General features: G+C 41.8%; 1 protein-coding gene across 1 annotated transcript in view; it reads left to right on the top strand.

The window, feature by feature from the left end:
- Positions 1-6,870: 6,870 nt before the first annotated feature.
- Positions 6,871-21,083, top strand: part of gucy2g (guanylate cyclase 2g) — a 34,957-nt gene continuing 20,744 nt past the window's right edge. Inside the window, exons 1-7 of the mRNA XM_052485768.1 lie at positions 6,871-7,032; positions 10,018-10,162; positions 11,269-11,404; positions 11,562-11,665; positions 13,823-13,989; positions 14,147-14,290; positions 16,028-16,116. Of these exons, the coding sequence (XP_052341728.1) occupies positions 6,871-7,032; positions 10,018-10,162; positions 11,269-11,404; positions 11,562-11,665; positions 13,823-13,989; positions 14,147-14,290; positions 16,028-16,116 (947 nt within the window). The remainder of the gene's footprint in view (positions 7,033-10,017; positions 10,163-11,268; positions 11,405-11,561; positions 11,666-13,822; positions 13,990-14,146; positions 14,291-16,027; positions 16,117-21,083) is intronic.

The following is a 21,083-nucleotide window of genomic DNA, read 5'->3' as shown; positions in this document are numbered from 1 at the left end:
CTGTCTGCTGGAAAACCTTGGTAGATCATGGGTGGAATAGGCATTGTGTGAGTTTGCTTTCTTTTTCGGCTTCAGACCAATGCCTACTTCACACAAAACTTTGTTTTTTGTTTTTAATTCGCTCTATGCACTGAAAATAATCAAGCACAGCTAAAGCAATTGAAAGTATTGACCTGACATAATTTTACTCAGGTCTATTCATTTTGCGAGACGAAGCTCCTACACCAACCAGTTGTGGGCCGGTTTCCCAGAAACAGATTAATATTAGTCCTGAAGTAAAAAGCATTCTGAATGCATTCTGAATTCTGAATGAATTTCATTAAAAGCACTATTGAGTCCAGGACTAGGTTATATCTGTCAAGGAAACTGGCCAAAAATGCTTACTGAAACCTGAGTTACCGAAACCATAATTTCCCATCTTCTCCTAGTGATTGTGGTGATGACCAACGCTGAGGATGCAATTAACCTTTTAATGGAGGCGGAGAGGCAAGACCTAATGGCTGGAGAGTATGTTTTTTTCCTTCTGCAACATTTTGAGGTCAGTGGCAATTTGGTGAGTAAGCCTTTCTTAATTCAAGTTCCAAGTTGTTAATGTCACGTCCACAAATATAGTGCAATGTCTTTCTTGCAAGCTCCAAACCCAACAGTGCATAATCAAAATCAATGTAGCATTAAAAATAACGTAGGGTAGAACAAATGCCACAGTTCGGGTTAGCTAAAGTTAGGGTTCATTAAAACATTCTAAGTTGTAGTGTGTCTACAGTGTGCCTATAAAAGGTTAGTTTTGGCTGCTCCAGATCATGTCATCAGAAGAAAAACTCCTGGACCTTGAGGCTGAGGATTTTCTGAAACGTGCACTGTATTATTGACAATGTTTACACCCTATGTATAGATTTAGGATCAGAAATCAGAATCTCCTCCCCCAATCCTAACCTTAAAAACTTCTTAGGGCTTAGGCCTCTTTTTTTCTCCACCTCCCTTCCGAACAACGTGCCCGAAGTAAACTGCCTGTTCGTCAGGCCCTGAAGCCAGGAAATGCATATAACTGTTACCATTGGAAAGAAAACACTTTTTTAAGTATGTAGCAATGTTAAAATAATATATCACAATAGATATGGTAGGAGAAAATCCAAAGAAAAAACAACCCGATTTTTTGGGGGGAGAGACCATCCTCTTAGAAAGGCAAGAGAAAGGTCATACTGAAAATCCCTATGGCTTCCACGGGGTGTCAGCAGTCTGTGTTCATGGTTTCAGGCTTGTAACTTCAAAAACAAATACCAAATAACAGTTTAAGTAGAAGGATACAGTCTTGGAAATGTATGTTTGCGCGTGCTATGAAGACAATTACGCACCTGCTAAAATCGGTTTCCTATTGAACATAATTCTTTCCGAAATAAATATTATAGTTTGATTACATTTTAGAGTAAATAGAAACATATTTTGACTTGTTGAAACAAAGTTTAGGGGTAGATTTTCAGATTCCTTTCTCTGCAAGTTGAACAAGCGGATTACTCAAATCGATGGCGCCAACTAAACATACTTTTTTTGTGATATAAAGAAGGATTTTATTTAACAAAACGATATTACATGTTATAGCTGGGACAAATCATGGGACAATTTTCAAAAAGTAAGTGAATATTTTATCGTTATATGTGAATGTATGAAACCTGTGCCGGTGGAGAAATATTTTGATGTGAGGCGCCGTCCTCAAACAATCGCATGGCATGTTTTCGCTGTAATAGCTACTGTAAATCGGACAGTGCAGTTAGATAACAAGAATGTAAGCTTTCAGACGATATAAGACACTTATATGTACATAAATGTTTAAAATCCATAATATTTATTATTATTTATTTGAATTGTGCGCCCTCCAGTTTCACCTAGCCCTCCATTAATGGGGAAATGCAAATTAAAAACTGACCCAAGATCAGCATTTATGGAAAACCTCACCCTACTCCAGTCATAGTTTAGCAACCATAGGTTATTCAAGACTCATGTCACTGCTGGCAGGATGACAGCTCAAGAGGGACCTCTAATGGTCTTATTATAGAATTATAGAGCCCCAAAGTGGGCGTGTCATAATACCCATAATACCCATAAAACCTAACGGTCAAACACGGAATTTTTTCACCATTCATTTTAGAACCACTTAAAACATGGTCTGTGTTTCATGTAGGCTTTCCCTGACGTGCATTTTTGATAACCACTCGAGTGTTGCTTTATCAGTATGCTTAGGGTCATTGTCTTGCTGGAAGTTGAACCTCCATCCCAGTCTCAAATCTCTGGAAAACTGAAACAGGTTTCCTTCAAGAATTTCCCTGTATTTAGCGCCATCCATCACTCCTTCAACTCTGACCGGTTTCCCAGTCCCTGCCCATGGCCCAGTCCCTGGCCAAGAAGCTAAATTTTAGTCTCATCTGACCAGAGTACCTTCTTCCATATGTTTGGTGAGTCAATCACATGCCTTTTGGCGAACACCAAACGTGTTTGCCTATTTTTTTTTTCTGTAAGCAATGGCTTATTTCTGGCCACTCTTCCATAAAGCTCAGCTCTGTGGAGTGTACAGCTTAAAGTCGTCCTATGGACAGATACTCCAATTTCCGCTGTGGAGCTTTTCAGCTCCTTCAGGGTAATCTGTGGTCTCTTTGTTGCCTCTCTGATTAATGCCCTCCTTGCCTGGTCTGTGAGTTTTGGTGCGCGGCCCCCTCTATGCAGGTTTGTTGTGGTGCCATATTCTTTAAAAAAAATAATAATAATGGATTTAATGGTGCTCTGTGGGACGTTCAAAAGTTTTTGACTTATTTTTATAACCCAACCCTGATCTTTACCTATCCACAACTTTGTCCCTGACTTGTTTGGAGAGCTCCTTGGTCTTCATGGTGCCTCTTGCTTGGTGGCGCCACTTGCTTAGTGGTGTTGCAGAATATGGGGCCTTTCAGAACAGGTGTGTATATATACTGAGATCATGTGACACTTAGATTGCACACAGGTGGACGTTATTTAACTAATTATGTGACTTCTGAAGGTAATTGGTTGCACCAGATCTTATTTAGGGGCTGCATAGCAAAGGGGGTGAATAGATATGCACGCACCACTTTTACATTTTGTAATTACAGGATGTAATGCATCAAAATTTGGAAAAACACGAAGGGGGATGAATACTTTTGCAAGGCACTAGTTAGGTTAGTTACAAGTCAAGTAGTGCTTGAAGTAGGCTACCCAACCCTCACCCACAGACACAAACAAACATTATCAAAAACGCCTAGCATCACCATCTAAGTTAGCTAGCTAGTTAACTAGCAAGCTAGACTGTTGGTTTATAAAAGTCAAAGAAAGTTAAACTCGTTTTTATTAGTTGCTCATGCATTTAAATGGCTAGACAAGTAAATGGCTAATTGTACCCACCTAGCCAGGCTAAGGTTGATATCTAGCTAACCATGAGCTAGCTAGCTAGATAACATGTATTGTGTAAATGTAAAGACAGTTCACAGAATTGTAAATTTAAACAAATGTAGACTATTGATTAATTGCTCAATTTAGCTAACATTAGATAGCTAATCCAGAGATTCTTACCTCTCATCCAGATCATCATGGCCCTGGTGAGTGATGTGAAGCTTGAGACAGGCATGCGTAGTTCTGTATGATAGCCACATTAGCAGCTAATTAGCTATTTGTTTTGGGGGATAAATATATTGATAAAAGTCAACTTGTCCGAAAGAGATTTACACAGTTATCAAAATGTCACACCAGGGTGAGTCTACACAAAACACAGCCCTTATTTGAAGTGTTTGAATGAATGGTGGAAAAACGATTGGAATCATTTCCGATCATTATTTTAACAAATAACAGATTAAAGCAAACATGTTGTTACGAGAGCACATATTATGTCGGTCTGCTCTGGTGGAATAGAACAGCATCTTTATCTCCCACTGAATTATTGATTCCTGCCATGTCAAAACACGTCATTTAAAAAATATATGTTTTATTTTATTTAGCCCTTTTTCTCCCCCAATTTTGTGATATCCAATTGGTAGTTACAGTCTTGTCCCATCGCTGCAACTCCCGTACGGACTCGGGATATGGTAAAGTTGAGAGCCATGCGTCCTCCAAAACACTGCCAAGCCACACTTCTTCTTGACACAGACGCACTAATGTGTGGGAGGAAACACTATAGAACTGCTGCGTCAGTCGGGAGGCCCGTCAAAACACAAGTTTGTCCTTGTAACTGTCACGCCCTGACCTTAGTTATCTTTGTTTTCTTTGTTATTTTGGTTTGGTCAGGTTGTGACAATGGGTGGTTTGTTGTGTTTTGTCCTGTCTAGGGTTTTTGTTTGTTTATGGGGTTGTTTCTAGTCTAGGTGTTTTGTATGTCTATGGTTGCCTAGATTGGTTCTCAATTAGAGGCAGCTGTTTATCGTTGTCTCTGATTGGGAACCATATTTAGGCAGCCATATTCTTTGGGTAATTTGTGGGTGATTGTCAATGTTTAGTTACCTGTGTAGGCACTATTATTATTATAGCTTCACGTTCGTTTTGTTGTTTTTGTAAGTTTGTTTAAGTTTCTTAGTTTCATTAAAGAAGATGTATTCTCATCACGCTGTGCCTTTGTCTCATCGCTATAACGAACGTGACAGTAACCAGCTAGAAAAACCTAGCACTTCTCCCCTTTTTTCATATAATAGGGGAAGTGCATTCTAAATGCAATCAATGTTTTAAATATTAAACACGGTTTAATATCGAGGTTATGATCGATGATAGCACTATAAACTGACCAAAAATATGGAAGCAACATGCAGCGATTTCAAAGATTTTACTGAGTTACAGTTCATAGAAGGAAATCATTCAATTTTAATAAATTCATCAGGCCCTAATCTATGGATTTCACATGACTGGGAAGGGGCGAAGCCAGGTGGGCCTGGGAGGGAATTGGCCAATCCAGAATGAGTTTTCCCCCACAAAAGGGCTTTATTACAGACATAAATACTCCTCAAATGAGAAATGCTCACCAACAGGGATGTTAAACACATTTGTGCAAAAACATAGAGAAAACAAATATATATATACAGTTGAAGTCAGAAAATTAGATACACATAGGTTGGAGTAATTAAAACTCGTTTTTCAACCACTCCACACATTTCTTGTTAACAAACTATAGTTTTGGCAAGTCTGTTAGGACATCTACTTTGTGCATGACACAAGTCATTTTCCCAACAATTGTTGACAGAAAGATTATTTCACTTATAATTCACTGTATCACAATTCCAGTGGGCCAGAAGTTCACATACACTAAGTTGACTGTGCCTTTAAACAGCATGGAAAATTCCAGAAAATTATGTCATGGCTTTAGAAGCTTCTGATTGGTTAATTGATGTCATTTGAGTCAATTGGAGGTGTACCTGTGGATGTATTTCAAGACCAACCTTCAAACTCAGTGACTCTTTGCTTGACATCATGGGAAAATCAAAAGAAATCAGCCAAGACCTCAGAAAAAAATGTAGACACCCACAGTACATCCTTGGGAGCAATTTCCAAACGCCTGAAAGTACCACGTTCATCTGTACAAACAATAGTACGCAAGTATAAACACCATGGGACCATGCAGCCGTCATACCTCTCAGGATGGAGACGCGTTCTGTCTCCTAGAGATGAATGTACTTTGGTGCAAAAAGTGCAAATCAATCCCAGAACAACAGCGAAAGACCTTGTGAAGATGCTGGAGGAAACAGGTACAAAAGTATCTATATCCACAGTAAAAACGAGTCCTATATCAGCATATCCTGAAAGGCCGCTCAGCAAGGAAGAAGCCACTGCTCCAAGACCGCCATAAAAAAAGCCATACTACGATTTGCAACTGCACATGGGGACAAAGATCGTACTTTTTGGAGAAATGTCCTCTGGTCTGATGACTCAAAAATAGAACTGTTTAGCCTTAATGACCATTGTTATGTTTGGAGGAAAAAGGGGAGACTTGCAAGCTGAAGAACACCATCCCAACCATGAAGCACGGGGGTGGCAGCATCATGTTGTTGGGGTGCTTTGCTGCAGGAGTGACTGGTGCACTTCACAAAATAGATGGCGTCATGAGGAAGGAAAATGGTGTGGATATATAGAAGAAACATCTCAAGACATCAGTCAGGAAGTTAAAGCTTGGTTGCAAATGGGTCTTCCAAATGGACAATGACCCCAAGCATATTTCCAAAGATGTGGCAAAATGGCTTAAGGACAACAAAGTCAATGTATTGGAGTGGCCATCACAATACCCTGATCTCAGTCCCATAGAACATTTGTGGGCAGAACTGAAAAAGGTGTGTGTGAGCAAGGAGGCCTACAAACCTGACTCAGTTACACCAGCTCTGTCAGGAGGAATGGAACCAAATTCACCCAAATTATTGTGGGAAGCTTGTGGAAGGGTACCTGAAACGTTTCATCCGAGTTAAACAATATACAGGCAATACTACCAAATACTAATTTAGTGTATGTAATCTTCTGACCCACTGGGAATGTGATGAAAGCAATAAAAGCCGAAATAGATCATTCTCTCTACTATTATTGTGACATTTCACATTCTTAAAATAAAGTGGTGATCCTAACTTTTTACTAGGATTAAATATCAGAAATTGTGAAAAACTGAGTTTAAATGTATTTGGCTAAGGTGTATGTAAACTTCCCGACTTCAACTGTATGTGTCGTTTGGTGTACGTCTCATACCGATAACCAGCTAAGTACTGGCTTTACTTTACTCAATTTTGAGAGGTACGATAAACAAGAGCAGAGGAGAGGGGAACAACGTTTTACACTGGAATGCAGCCATAAAAACTAATATTTGTCCACCACTTTTGGTTTGAACAGGACAACCTGTGGAAATATGCCATGACCAACAGGAAAGACCTGGCGACCATGAGGGCCTTCGACATGGCCTTTGTCATTGGTCAGAAGTCCAACGAGGGTTACGACTACTACGACTTCTTTGAGCAAGTCTATGAGAGGCTGAAGACGCACCCTTTTCACAGCAAACTTACATCAGAAAAAGAGGTGAGAGAAAAGAGGTTCTAGTGTTACCAGTTTTTTTGCATAATCCATCATAATGGGTGCATTCGAGCGGATCACTTTTGTCAAATCGTCTTTCAACGTGTATTGCATTATGAAGCGTTGGTGTCAGTTGGGTATGGCAGTCTTAATACCCTAGCTCAAGACCAATAATGTTAAAGTAGGCTACAAAACAGTAGACTAAAATCATTCCAATCCCAAATCAAATGTAAAGGCTGTTTTAGAGTTTTATTTGGCTGGCTTTAGGACCATGCAAAACATCGCTCGGAGAGAAACCTCCAGCCTGACCTCCTTTCTCTCAAGTTAAGAAGGCAGAGAGCAGAGACAGTGACAGACAGTTTGCTTTGCCATTCAGCCGTTTAGCTAATGCACTGATTGCTTTGAATTTGATGTCGGCATTTGAAACATTCACGGCCAGTTATATAAAAATAGTTGAAAAGATAATAACACGAGGAATAAATACACAATGAGTAACGATAACTTGGCTATATACATGTGCTATCAGTACAGAGTCGATGCAGCAGTATGAGGTAATTGAGGTAGGTATGTACATATAGGTGGGGGCAAAGTGACTAGGCAACAGGATAGATAATGAGCAGTAACAGCAGTGTATGTGATGAGTCAAATGGGGTCAATGCAGATTGTCCGGATAGCTATTAGGTTAACTATTTAGCAGTTATTTATTTATTTAGAAGTTATTTAGCAGTTATTAACTATTTACAGTGCATTCGAAAACTATTCAGACCCCTTAACTTTATGCACACCTTTATTACATTACAGCCTTATTCTGAAATGTATAGCACCCCCCCTCAATCTACACACAATACCCCATAATGACAAAGCAAAAACAGGTTTGCAGAACATTTTGCAAATTGATTTAAAAAAAATACAAAACTGAAATATCACATTTACATTGGTATTCAGACCCATTAGTCAGTATTTTGTTGAAGCACCTTTGGAAGCGATTACAGCCTCAACTCTTCTTGGGTATGACGCTACAAGCTTGGCACACCTGTATTTGGAGAGTTTCTCTCATTCCTCTCTGCAGATCCGCTCAAGCTTTGTCAGGTTCGATGGGGAGCGTCGAAGCATAGCTATTTTCAGGTTTCTCCAGAATTGTTCAATCGGGTTCAAGTCCGGGCTCTGGCTGGGTCACTCAATGATATTCAGAGATTTGTCCCGAAAGCCCCTTCTGCGTTGTCTTGGCTTAGTGCTTAGGGTCGTTGTCATGTTGGAAGGTGAACCTTCGCCCTAGTCTGATGTCCTGAGTGCTCTGGAGCAGGTTTTCATCAAGGATCTCTCTGTACTTTGTTCCGTTCATCTTGCCTTCAAGATGAGGTAACTTCCAGTCATATAAAATATATCCAGTTTCCAGTCATATAAAATGTAGTAGAATTGCATGAAATTTAATTTATAAAAGGCCTACTCTGTCATTAAGCGCTCAGGCATGCATTGTTCAGAACAGTCTGTTTTGCTAACAATGATTGAGTTATATTATTAGCCTAAATTATGACTATGCAATCTACTCATCACATTAGGAATAGTAGCTTATATTACATTAGTTTGCGAGTGCGATGATAGACGCACGCAATCCTTTATTATAAAGGTGAAATTTCATGGTGAAAAACAGCTTTAAACTGACGCACCACTTATGGATGTCAGCATTTGAAGTCGACCCTTGTTGTGACTTGCCTGTATTAGGCATCTATTTCACATTGCACTGCATGCACCGTTCAAAAGTAAATGAGTCAATTTATGATGAGGTTCAGTAGTTGTTAACATTGTATATGCCGTTCCACATATATTTAAACCTTTTATTTTTGCTGGGGTCAAAGGCTGGGGTCAAAGGCTGGGGTCAATTTTTTTTTTCATTTTTTCCTGTTCTCCAAATAGCATTTTAGAGTTTTTAAATGGTGTAAAAATGCAGTAAATGTGCTTCAACTTCCAACCCCCACTTTGCCATAGCTGAGGTGAACTGACGCCACTGTTATGGGGATACAAATGGTCCCAAACTTTACAAAATGTGATCAAAGGTTATGAAGATTTGACTACAGTCGACTGCAACTTTCTACAGTTGCTCTTCACAAACTTCATCCCGCAGCCTTCACCTGCATTGTGGCAGGCTCTATTGTAAACCAATCATTAGAGAGTTTTTGTTTGACTCACGGGAACATGACAGAAGACATGACTGGAACAGGAACCAACTTTGCCAAGATTTATAGCAGGCTACAGTGGATATTCAAATGAAAGTGATATTTTTGTCTCTCACTAATTGATTGTACAATGTACTCACACATATATTTCAGTTTGTGAGTGTGTGATATGGGGTTAAAAACATTTTATTTAAACATTATAAAGAACAACTTTGATAAACAATGGAAACACTGCCATGTTAATCTGAGCCTTGCTGTTGGAAAACCACATTAGTGTCTGACTTCACTCCTCGACTTTCTTCGACAGTCAGTTGCATTAGTGTTACCACTCAAAAGCACCTAATATCTTTAAGGTAACACTTTACTTGATGAGTACCTACATAAGGACTTCCTAACACATTCATACCTCATACAATATCACATACATGAGCATTTTAACAATATTCATTAGCAGTTTTTCAACTTAAGTTGATATTTCGTTATGTCTTGCAGATGTTGACAATAAGCATTGCGTCACATCTCTCAACTAGTAAATTAGGACAGCTGAAGACAGGGTTTTTTACTAAAAACCTTTCAGATCAACATTACATTCACATGTGTGGTAAGATCACTTTAGAACAGTCTCAACTTTGACGCCCAAAACCATGCCTGCATTAACCCCTTGTAGCTTGGCAGAAAGTAACTCTGTATTGTATTGTATGTATTGCTTATGAATGGGTTGTGAATGCTTTATGAAGTCCCTTCAAGCAAGTCTTACCCTTTCCATTGAGATCGAGTAAAAGCATGAGATTCTGCTATGGGTGATGTTGTGTTCCAGGTTAGCCCTTACTCTGCCTACTTGCACGATGCAGTCCTGCTTTACGCCATGGGACTGAAGGAAGTCCTCAGAGATGGCAAAGACCCCCATGACGGCAGGGAACTGCTCCAGAGACTGAAGAACAAGAACAACATCCACTTCTATGGTAGCTTCAATTCAGCTTCTATTCATTCATGGCTAGACAGAAAAAACTCCAGCACATTTATGTCTAGACTCTGGAATGTTCATTGTCCCTGTCAAATAAATTAAACCTATTACAATGCAGTGACATTCAGAAATCCAAGCCCTGAGCAGCTGTCGACACTCAAGTCTATGAGAAAGCATGATAATGGTGGCCAGGTAGCCTAGCAGTTAAGCTTGTTGTACCAGTACCAGAAAGATTGCAGGTTTGAATCCCTAAGCTGACAAGGGAATACATCTTTCTATGTGCCCCTGATGTAACGGCGTAAGTTTGTCGAAAGAGGGTCGGACCAAAATGCAGCGTAGTGGTTACTCATGTTCTTTAATGAATGATTGCGATACATGAAATAACTTAAAAATATACAAAACAACAAACGGAACGTGAAAACCTATACAGCCTGTCTGGTGAACACTAACACGGAGACAGGAACAATCACCCACGAAATACACAGTGAAACCCCGGCTACCTAAATATGGTTCCCAATCAGAGACAACGAGAATCACCTGACTCTGATTGAGAACCGCCTCAGGCAGCCAAACCTATGCTACACCCCTACTCAGCCGCAATCCCAATGCCTACAAACCCCAATACGAAATACAACAAAAATAAACCCATGTCACACCCTGGCCTGACCAAATATATAACGAATACACAAAATACTATGACCAAGGCGTGACACCTGAGCAATGCACTTAAGCCTAATTGCTCCTGTAAGTCACTCTGGAGAAGAGCATATGCTAAATTGTATTATTTCATCCATTCATTTAAATGAATTTACCTGTTCACAGATTTTTTTTCTGTTGAGAAGCAGCTGCCATTGTCAATAATAAAACTAGCTGAAATGAGCCACCTACAATTCCCCACGTGGCAGCTGCTTGTCATTATTCCTAGCTGGCCATCATAACAACACACTGCCTTCTGCCCCATTGAAGCGTGCACATTGTTTTTCAGGACGTTGTCAGCTAACCCATTTACATAGTATTAATAATGGGTGTTGCACTGCTATGGAGGATTTATAAAAGAGTGTAATGTAAGCATAATCGTTGTATGTGGGGACCTGTCTATTACAGGAGCCTCTGGACTGGTCCACTTTGATGAGGAGGGTGAGAGGAACTTGGACTACTCCATTTTTGATCTGCAGCATACTGATGACAGCACCACCTTTGTGCCCATCCTTCATTTTGACAGCCACACCAAATCTATCAGGTGACTCAATGTAGAAGTTCATTTCAAATATATTGCCATTTTACCGTGTAATTTCTTTGTAAATACCTGACCATTTCTGTATCGTACAAATCATTGGGCCCGCCATGAATATCGGATAGTAGGTTTATAGAATACATGTCATGTTGTTCCTTTGCAGACCGACCCCAAAGTTTGTATCTGTGATCTGGCCAAAGGGAAAGCCTCCGACTGATAACCCTGACTGTGGCTTTGACAACAAGCTTTGTCAATGGCTCTCCAATGGTAATTCCCAATATCACCATGCAACAATAACCTACACTAGTGGCATCCCACCCTACAGGCGGTAAATCATTGGATCTGATTATTAAAATTCAATGCAGTTCACTCTGAGGACTGCATCCATAGAAATACTATTTATACACTGTCAATTTGCTGTCTATGGTTATTTTACTCATTGCTCACTGTCAGTTATACAGAAAAATAATTTGTTTGCAAATGCAACTTGGGACATGTAAATAATTATTAAGCTACTCATTTTGAATCTACCAGTGGCACCTTGTGTGACAATAAGAAGTTTTGTTTACAAAAATGACTGACCCTTTACTATAGAAATAGGATGACTATTGTGATGCACAGTAAAATCAGTTACTGGCCTGCCCTTACATCATAGAAGGCCCTTCACCATATAAATATAATTACAATTGTGATACAAAATTGCCATCGTAATTTGGAATGTTCAGTCACTGAGCATTATGGGTAATGTAGTCATTCTACAATTTCCAAATTGGCCTACAAATGCATACATCATATGCCCTGTTACCCTTGGGAAAATAAACAAAAATCCAAAAGACAGCAGAATATAGTGTCCAGTGATATGCTTTTTTTGCCTAAAATTAAGAATATCTGTGCAAAAAATTGTCGTAGAAGATCATATAGATCCTATTAAAAAATGTAATGTCATAAACCTTCAAAGTTCCATAATGGGGTGCAAATGGCAGACATATTGGTCAGGGAGAAATCCAAATCAGTCTAATTGGAATGAATGGCAGTAAGACATATCAGAAATTGTGTAATATAATTATTATCAAGCTATAATATTATCATATAACTATAAATACAGTTTATACAGGCTTTATTAATATAAAAAATCTGTATAAATAGCCTCAAAAATAAATGTAAACAGACCATATTATTTATTTATTATCCTCTAAAATGTAAATATTATAATTGTAACGGCGTTCGTTTGTTGAAGGAGAGTCGGACCAAAATGCGGCGTGGTAGTTACTCATGTTCTTTAATGAAAAAACAACGATACATGAAATAACTGTATATATACAAAAAACAACAAACGGAACGTGAAAACCTATACAGCCTGTCTGGTGAACACTAACACAGAGACAGGAACAATCACCCACGAAATACACAGTGAAACCCAGGCTACCTAAATATGGTTCCCAATCAGAGACAACGAGAATCACCTGACTCTGATTGAGAACCGCCTCAGGCAGCCAAGCCTATGCTAGACACACCCCTAATCAACCACAATCCCAATGCCTACAAAAACCCCAATACGACAACACAATAAACCCATGTCACACCCTGGCCTGAACAAATAATAAAGAAAACACAAAATACTAAGACCAAGGCGTGACAATAATTACCAACATAGAAACTAATTGTACAGTTTCTTACCTTAATGTTGTCATCCTGATCTCAAAAGCAGAGCTGTCAAAGTTGTGAGAAACCTTTCAGGTCCAGTGGAGGCGAGGCGCTTCCTCCTGGTGTCATAAACCTTCAGTCATGGTGCTAAACTTCACAATTTGGTCAAGCCTACTAATGACACATTGGCAACAGTCGTTACTATGTAAATTCAAGTTGGTGCTACCCATACCTCTAATAAACCATTGTTCAAGCTCAAAATGTTTTAAAAAAAGAGATGTTTCTATGTAAAAATGCACGTTTAATATTAGTGGATTGAATACATATATTTTCTTAGCGATACCTCCTAAAGTGTTTCCATTTCACTATAACAGTATTATAATATACATATGCTAATTTTAATGTATATATACACAGCTGTACATTGTGGTCTTGCTGTTAAAGGGACATTACACTCCATAATCAAAGATGATCAAATGTTTTTAAATCTCAAAAATATTCTAATGTCAAAATGAATCCACGTATCAATCCAGCTATATGCCTCAATCTGAAATTAATGGAAAAGATCAGCGTGGAATAAAATCAGGAAATTATATGGTGCTTATGTTTCACATGTATTTAAGATAGAAACATAAGTGTGTCTACACACCAGATGACCTGGGACGTGGTAGTATCTCAATATTAGTCTACAATTGATGTCTGAAAATATCTGGAAACTTTTATGTTCAATTGTTCCTTAAATGGTCACTTTAAAGCGAAACCTGGGCTTTTTTTAAACAGATATATCCCTGGTGATCATGCTGGTGGTGTCCCCTCTCATCGGTGTGTCAGCCCTGGTCTTCATTGGCCTCCTTATGCTGCAGAAGTTCCGGCTGCAGACCAGGCTGGACGGCTCCTGCTGGTGTATCATCAACTACAATGAGATCACTATTATCAAAGAGCCTAAAGTATGAGCCAATTCAGAAATGGACATGTCTGAGATTCCTCTCGTCTGAAACATTGCGTATCAAAGGAAACCAAAGGGAAAGGGGATACCTAGTCACTTGTCTAACTGAATGTATTCAAAGTATGTATGTAACTAACAAAAATATGGTTAACGTCTAGGGAGTGCCGGCCCTATCTCTGAGCACGACAGCCAGTAAGACTGGAAGTGGAGGCTCCTATCAGACCATCCTCTCCTCCACTAGCTACGGCCTGAGAGACTATGCAGGGAAAGAGCACATCTACTCCACTATAGGTCTTTTTCAGGTATACATAGACAGAATACAATCAATATACTCTACAGCAGGATGACTCTGCTGGTTAAATTAACCAGAAGGGGACTAGGGTTCCAATTTTGGAACACCCCCCACGTTCAGCTGGAAGGTGGCGCATGGAACGCAAAAGTATTCCTAAAAATATTTAACCTCCACACATTAACAAGTCCAATGGCTCAAATGAAAAATAAACACCTTGTTTATCTACCCAGCAAGTCAGATTTCTAAAATGTTTTACGGCGAAAACATAGCACATATTTATGTCAAACCACCACCGAAGACACAGCTAATTTGCATAGCCAAGTTGAAAAAAATATGCAATCAACAAACGCAGGATTAAAAGAAAAATAATGCACTAACCTTTTGAAATCTTCATCAGATGACAGTAATATAACATGTTACACAGTACATAATAATATGCTATATATATCCATAAATCTCTGTTTACAATGATGCATCGTTCAAAAAATGCTACTCAAATGTCCTGAGAAATGACGATAGCTCCGGCAGATAACGTCAGCTAACAAGGAATACACATCATTGACTTTGACATCACATCAACTTTGACTAAATATGCATGTTCTACATATATATAGTTAGATACACTTCTTCTGAATGCAATCGCTGTGTTACATTTATTTTTAACGTTACAGGTTTCGTTCACTAGGCTATACTATGAGTCGGCGCTCAAAAAGTAGCATTATGGCTCCTCTATCTTGGAGTCCACATAAACCCAAATTTACCACATAAATATTCCCTTACCTTTGCTGTTCTTCCATCAGAAGACCTGGAAGGAATTATACTTACCAAAAACAGCGTTTAGTTTTGCAGTCTGTCTTTCGGTGCTCAAACACATTTCGGTTGAAATGTAGCCAAAAGTCAAGTGGATGCGCACCAAAACGTTGAACTTACATATTATATGTCGACTAAACTTATCAAACTAAGTTCATAATCAAGCTTTAACATGTTATAAAGGTGTACAGCAATCGTGAGGACGAACAGAAACGCATGCATTGTATAACCGATCTTGGAAAAAAGACAGGACCGGAGCAGAGTGCGCATGAGTGACCTGTTTTTTCGCGTGACCGAAAGGTTTCGGCCCGCCAAAACTCTTGTGACGCGCGATTCTCACAATGAGAATCCCCATTGAAAGCTGAGATCGCGCTGAAGACATAGAGACTGTTCCCAGACCTGTAGGTGCTTGGGAAGGGTGGGGGCGATGACGTCAAAGTTGGGCCAACTTTTCTGATGACAAGAGAGAGTTTGGGAGAATGACTGCCCTGAGAGTTCTGCTTTACATACAGACATAATTTAAACGGTTTTAGAAGCTTTAGAGTGTTTTCTATTCAATAATATTTTTTTATTTGCATATATTAGCAACTTTTGACAAAAGAAAATTATGTTTACTATGGGCACGCAATTATTCCAGCGGGGGCAGTAGACAGCCCTATCCCCATACTGTTCCACAGCCATGTCATAAATGACATAGATGTTAGCATGAAAACCGTTAGGAATTTTGAAGCAAAACTCATGTTTTGAACTTTTTATCATGTCAGGTGTAATGAATGCATAATGTATACCCCTTTCAAATAAAGTGTTATCCATAAAGGCCCCTACCTGCAACTGATACAATCTAATAGATTAGAATAGAATAGATGTTTTAACTGCCACTGTGTGCCTGCCAATGTGTTACTGACACTGTGTTACTACCTACCTCTATTTTGTTCAGGGAAATCAAGTGGCCATCAAATACATGCAGAATCAATCTGTCAGCGATATCAGGAAGCCGTCCATCATCGCAGAGTTCAACATGGTAAAGTTGGGTTTCATTAGACTGAAGCCCTTTTGTGGCATTTTCAAACGACACAACATTACATTTTAGTACAATGCCTTTTTAACTTCTAACCATCCAACAAACACATGGTTAGTACATTTAGAAAGGTAAAAACTGAGCTTTTGAATGGTCGGCTTATGTAAAAAAATATATATACAGCGGGGCAAAAAAGTATTTAGTCAGCCACCAATTGTGCAAGTTCTCCCATTTAAAAAGATGAGAGAGGCCTATAATGAAAATTCCCTCCAAAGATTTTCTATGGGGTTGAGATCTGGAGAATGGCTAGTCCACTCAAGGACCTTGAAATGCTTCTTATGAAGCCACTCCTTCGTTGCCTGGGCGGTGTGTTTGCGATCATTGTCATGCTGAAATACCCAGCCACGTTTCATCTTCAATGCCCTTGCTGATGGAAGGAGGTTTTCACTCAAAATCTCACAATACATGGCCCCATTCATTCTTTCCTTTACACGGATCAATCGTCCCGGTCCCTCTGCAGAAAAACAGCCCCAAAGCATGATGTTTCCACCCCCATGCTTCACAGTAGGTATGGTGTTCTTTGGATGCAACTCAGCATTCTTTGTCCTCCAAACACCACTAGTTTTTACCAAAAAGTTCTATTTTGGTTTCATCTGACCATATGACATTCTCCCAATCTTCTTCTGGATCATCCAAATGCTCTCTAGCAAACTTCAGACGGGCCTGGACATGTACTGGCTTAAGCAGGAGGACACGTCTGGCACTGCAGGATTTGAGTCCCTGGCGGCGTAGTGTGTTACTGATGGTAGACTTTGTTACTTTGGTCCCAGCTCTCTGCAGGTCATTCACTAGGTCCCCCCGTGTGGTTCTGGGATTTTTGCTCACCGTTCTTGTGATCATTTTGACCCCACGGGGTGAGATCTTGCGTGGAGCCCCAGATCGAGGGAGATTATCAGTGGTCTTGTATGTCTTCCATTTCCTAATAATTGCTTCCACAGTTGATTTCTTCAAACCAAGCTGCTTACCTATTGCAGATTCAGTCTTCCCAGCCTGGTGCAGGTCTACAATTTTGTTTCTGGTGTCCTTTGACAGCTCTTTGGTCTTGGCCATAGTGGAGTTTGGAGTGCGACTGTTTGAGGTTGTGGACAGGTGTCTTTTATACTGATAACAAGTTCAAACATGTGCCATTAATACAGGTAACGAGTAGAGGACAGAGGAGCCTCTTAAAGAAGAAGTTACAGGTCTGTGAGAGCCAGAAATCTTGCTTGTTTGAAGGTGACCAAATACTTATTTTCCACCATAATTTGCAAATAAATTCATTAAAAATCCTACAATGTGCTTTTCTTGATTTTTTTTCTCATTTTGTCTGTCATAGTTAAAGTGTACCTATGATGAAAATTACAGGCCTCTCTCATCCTTTTAAGTGGGAGAACTTGCACAATTGGTGGCTGACTAAATACTTTTTTGCCCCACTGTATGTACTAGGGATAATGGTTTGTGTCAAGAACTGCAACGCTGCTGGGTTATTCAGTATATACTGTATATTTTAGGGCAGACCAGGGGGTTTGATCAAGACGTTTACACAGATCAGACACGGACAGAGTTGGATTAGCTCGGTTTGAAGGATGTTTATTTAAAAAACAAACACAAACAAAATAATTATCTGGGATACTGTCTTCTGGGCTCTGGACCTTCCTCTCCTGGGGCTAGTTTGCATTTCTTTGGGTTCAGTGTCAGCCTGGCTTGCCTGAGCGCATCCAGCACTGCCTGTGGATGATGATATCATCCAAATAGGCCGCTGCGTACTGTTGGTGGGGTCGAAGTACTTTGTCAATCAGGTGCTGGAAAGTGGGTGGGGCTCCATGGAGACGGAATGGGAGCACCCGGTACCAATATGGTCTCTTTTATACCGTTTCCCCGGGCCAACAGATATGGCCTCTTGTACAATTTCCCCGGGCCAGATGCGGATGTGGTGTTCAATGAGGGTCGTGCGGCCTTGCTTCTCAAAGAACACCGCCATGTTCTGATCGACGAGCTCCCTGAGCGCTTGCTTTTGGGTCCTCATTGCTCGGGACCACCACTGGTATCGTTGGCGTCTTGGGTCCCGACCATAACATGGCCAAGGCTGTCCTATGGTGCCACTTCTTCAACAGGCTTACATGGTGAATCTGTTGGGGTTTCTGTCTCCCTGGCTGCCGTGTGCGGTAATTGATGGGTCCCAGCTTCTCTATCACCTCGTACGGCCCGCTCCATGTTGCCAGGAACTTGCTTTCGGCCGTCGGGATTAAGCCCAACACCTTGTCTCCCATCTGGAATTCTCGGGGCTGGGTTCCCCGTATGTAGACCTGGGTTTGGGCATGTTGGGCCTTCTCCATATGTTCCCTTACCACTGGTCATAGGGCTGTCATCCGCTCCTTCATCATTTCCACGTGTTCTACCATGCTGCGTAAGGGGGTCGGTTGGGCTTCCCACATCTCCTTGGTGAGGTCCAGTAGGCCGCATGGCCTCCTCCTGTAGATGAGTTTGAAAGGGGAAAAACCAGTGGAGGACTGGGATATTTCTCAGATAGAGAACATTAGGTGAGGTCGTAGCTGGTCCCAGTTTTTGTCGTCCTGCTCAATGACCTTTCACAGCATTTGTTTGAGCATTTTATTGAACCGCTTGATGAGCCCATCCGTCTGCGGGTTAAAGACTGAGTTCCGGATCTGCTTAATGCAGGAGAGCACTCAAATCTTTCATTAGACGGGACATAAACTCAGTACCTTGGTCTGTCAGGATCTCGTTTGGGATGCCCACCCGGCTAAAGAGGTGGAACAGCTCCTGGGCAATTCCCTTGGATATCGCCACCCATAGGGGAATGTCCTCGGGATACCGGGTGGCATAATCTACTAATACCAGGATGTACCGGTGTCCTCATGCTGCTTTTACCAGGGGTACCACTATGTCCATGGTGATGCATTCAAAGGGCACACCGATAATTGGTAGGGGGGGACCAACGGGTTTTGGAAGTGTGCTATTTGGGCAGTGATTTGACACTCTGGGCAGCTGCGACAATAGTCTTCCATGGCCCTCCTCATACAGTGGAACCGGTTAGCGATCCGTTCTTGGGTCTTCTCCATTCCCAGGTGCGCCCCCAACAGGTGGGTGTGGGCAAGCTGAAGTACAGTTCCCATGTACCGTCGGGGCAGCAACAGTACCTCTCGAAATTATCCCTGTTGGCGCAACACCTGATACAAAAGGTTATTCTTCATTTGGAAATGGGGGTATCGCCTGCCACTCACCCCTGGAAGTTGCTTTCTATCCACTGCTATCACTTGGGCTGCAGCGGCTTTCAAGTTCGGATCCTCCCACTGGGCAGTCCCAAATTTTCCGCTCAGTTGGCCCCCAGCGAGTGTCTCGACTGGTCCCCCGAATCCGATAGGGAGGATGGGCTTCTCCTCCAGTGGTTCACCAGTGGGGTTGGGTTCCGGCGCCAACTCCAACTCCGGACCCGTAGATACAGGTTTGTCAACCACTTGCTTCCGGGCCGCCCAGGCGACGGGTCGTCCTCGCTCTATTCTTCGGCCGGCTCGCACCTTTTTCCTCAGCTCCTACCTTCACAGTGGCACGAACAACGGACAATCTCGTCCCACGAGAAGGGGTACCGGCAACTCCGGTATGGCACCCACCATCATATGGCAGCTCCCTTGTGGCGTCACGATATTGGCCCGTAAGGTTGGATGCCGCTTTGTGTCACCATTGGCACAGGAAATGGACATCTTCCAACCACATTTGGTCCCCTGGTTCAGCAGGCTCCTGGTTACGAGCGTAACCATACTTCCGGAGTCTAATAGAGCTTCTGTGTCGTGTCCGTCGACCTTCACCGGGACCATGGGTGACATTGGATTGTGGTGCACCCAACAGGAGGTAACGTAGTCCACTGCATGGCCCACCTTTCCTCCGGGGCTTGCTGATGGCATTGACTCCTGTTGAGCAGTGCAATTCCAGGCAAGGTGCCCCCGGGTGCTAGACTCAAAACACCTCCTTTGGTCTCCATCTACCTGGGGTCGTTGATGGCAGGTCGGCTCTCCCCCAGCTGTCTCTCCAGGGGTCTGCGGCCCTTTGGCCCTGCCGACTGTCGGTTCGGGGTGTACAGCGGTGGGGCTGTCCTTCTGTCCGCTCGGACGCGTCCCAGACTCGGCCCGGCTCCCACTCAGCTGGAACTCAGTGTTCTGATGCGTCCCCACTGCTCCCAGGAGGCCCTCCAAGGTCTGGGGCTAGTATAGACTCGCTGCACTCTTCATGTTGTTGGGGTAGCGCCCGTAGGAAGCAATCCAGGTCCACTTTGACTAGGATGAAGAGGATGGATACGTCGGATAGGAGCCGTGACGTGCATCTGGGCTCCAGGGGATGAGTCGGCCACGAACCTCCAGTTGTGGAACAGTTGAGCCCGATGGGCCAGGCTGTGCCCATAGCGGCTGAGTATCTCCTGTTTGAGTCTGTTGTAGTTAGCCGCCTGTTCGTCGTTAAGGTCCCAATATGCCTTTTGGGCATTCCCGGAGAGGAACGGGGCCTGCAGACTTGCCCATTTCGGCCTTGGCTATCCTTCCCGTAATGCTGTCTGTTCAAACGTGCAGTGGTATGTTTTGATGATGTCGTCTTCCGTTTGGAAGCGATTCAGTAGCCGCTCCTTGTAGCTTCCTGATTTCCTCAATGAGGCGGACATTTTGTAGCTGCTGTTCCTCCAGCATTCATTCCTGAATCGCCTGTTGTGCTTGTTGGGCCTGGACAAACTGAGCTATCAACTCGTCCCTGCTGATGCTGTGTAAACATCAACCCTGATCTGAGCACATTATCCGATTGCCCGCATTCTCCACCACTTGTGGCAGACCAGGGAGTCTATTTTCTACATTGTGGAATAATAGTGAAGACATCAAAACTATGAAATAACACATATGGAATCATGTACTAACCAAAAAAGTGATAAACAAATCAA

Source organism: Oncorhynchus keta, chromosome 3 (assembly GCF_023373465.1).
Source record: "Oncorhynchus keta strain PuntledgeMale-10-30-2019 chromosome 3, Oket_V2, whole genome shotgun sequence".
NCBI lineage: Eukaryota > Metazoa > Chordata > Actinopteri > Salmoniformes > Salmonidae > Oncorhynchus > Oncorhynchus keta.
The sequence above is the reverse complement of the archived record's forward strand: the minus strand, read 5'-3'. Positions and strand labels throughout refer to the sequence as shown.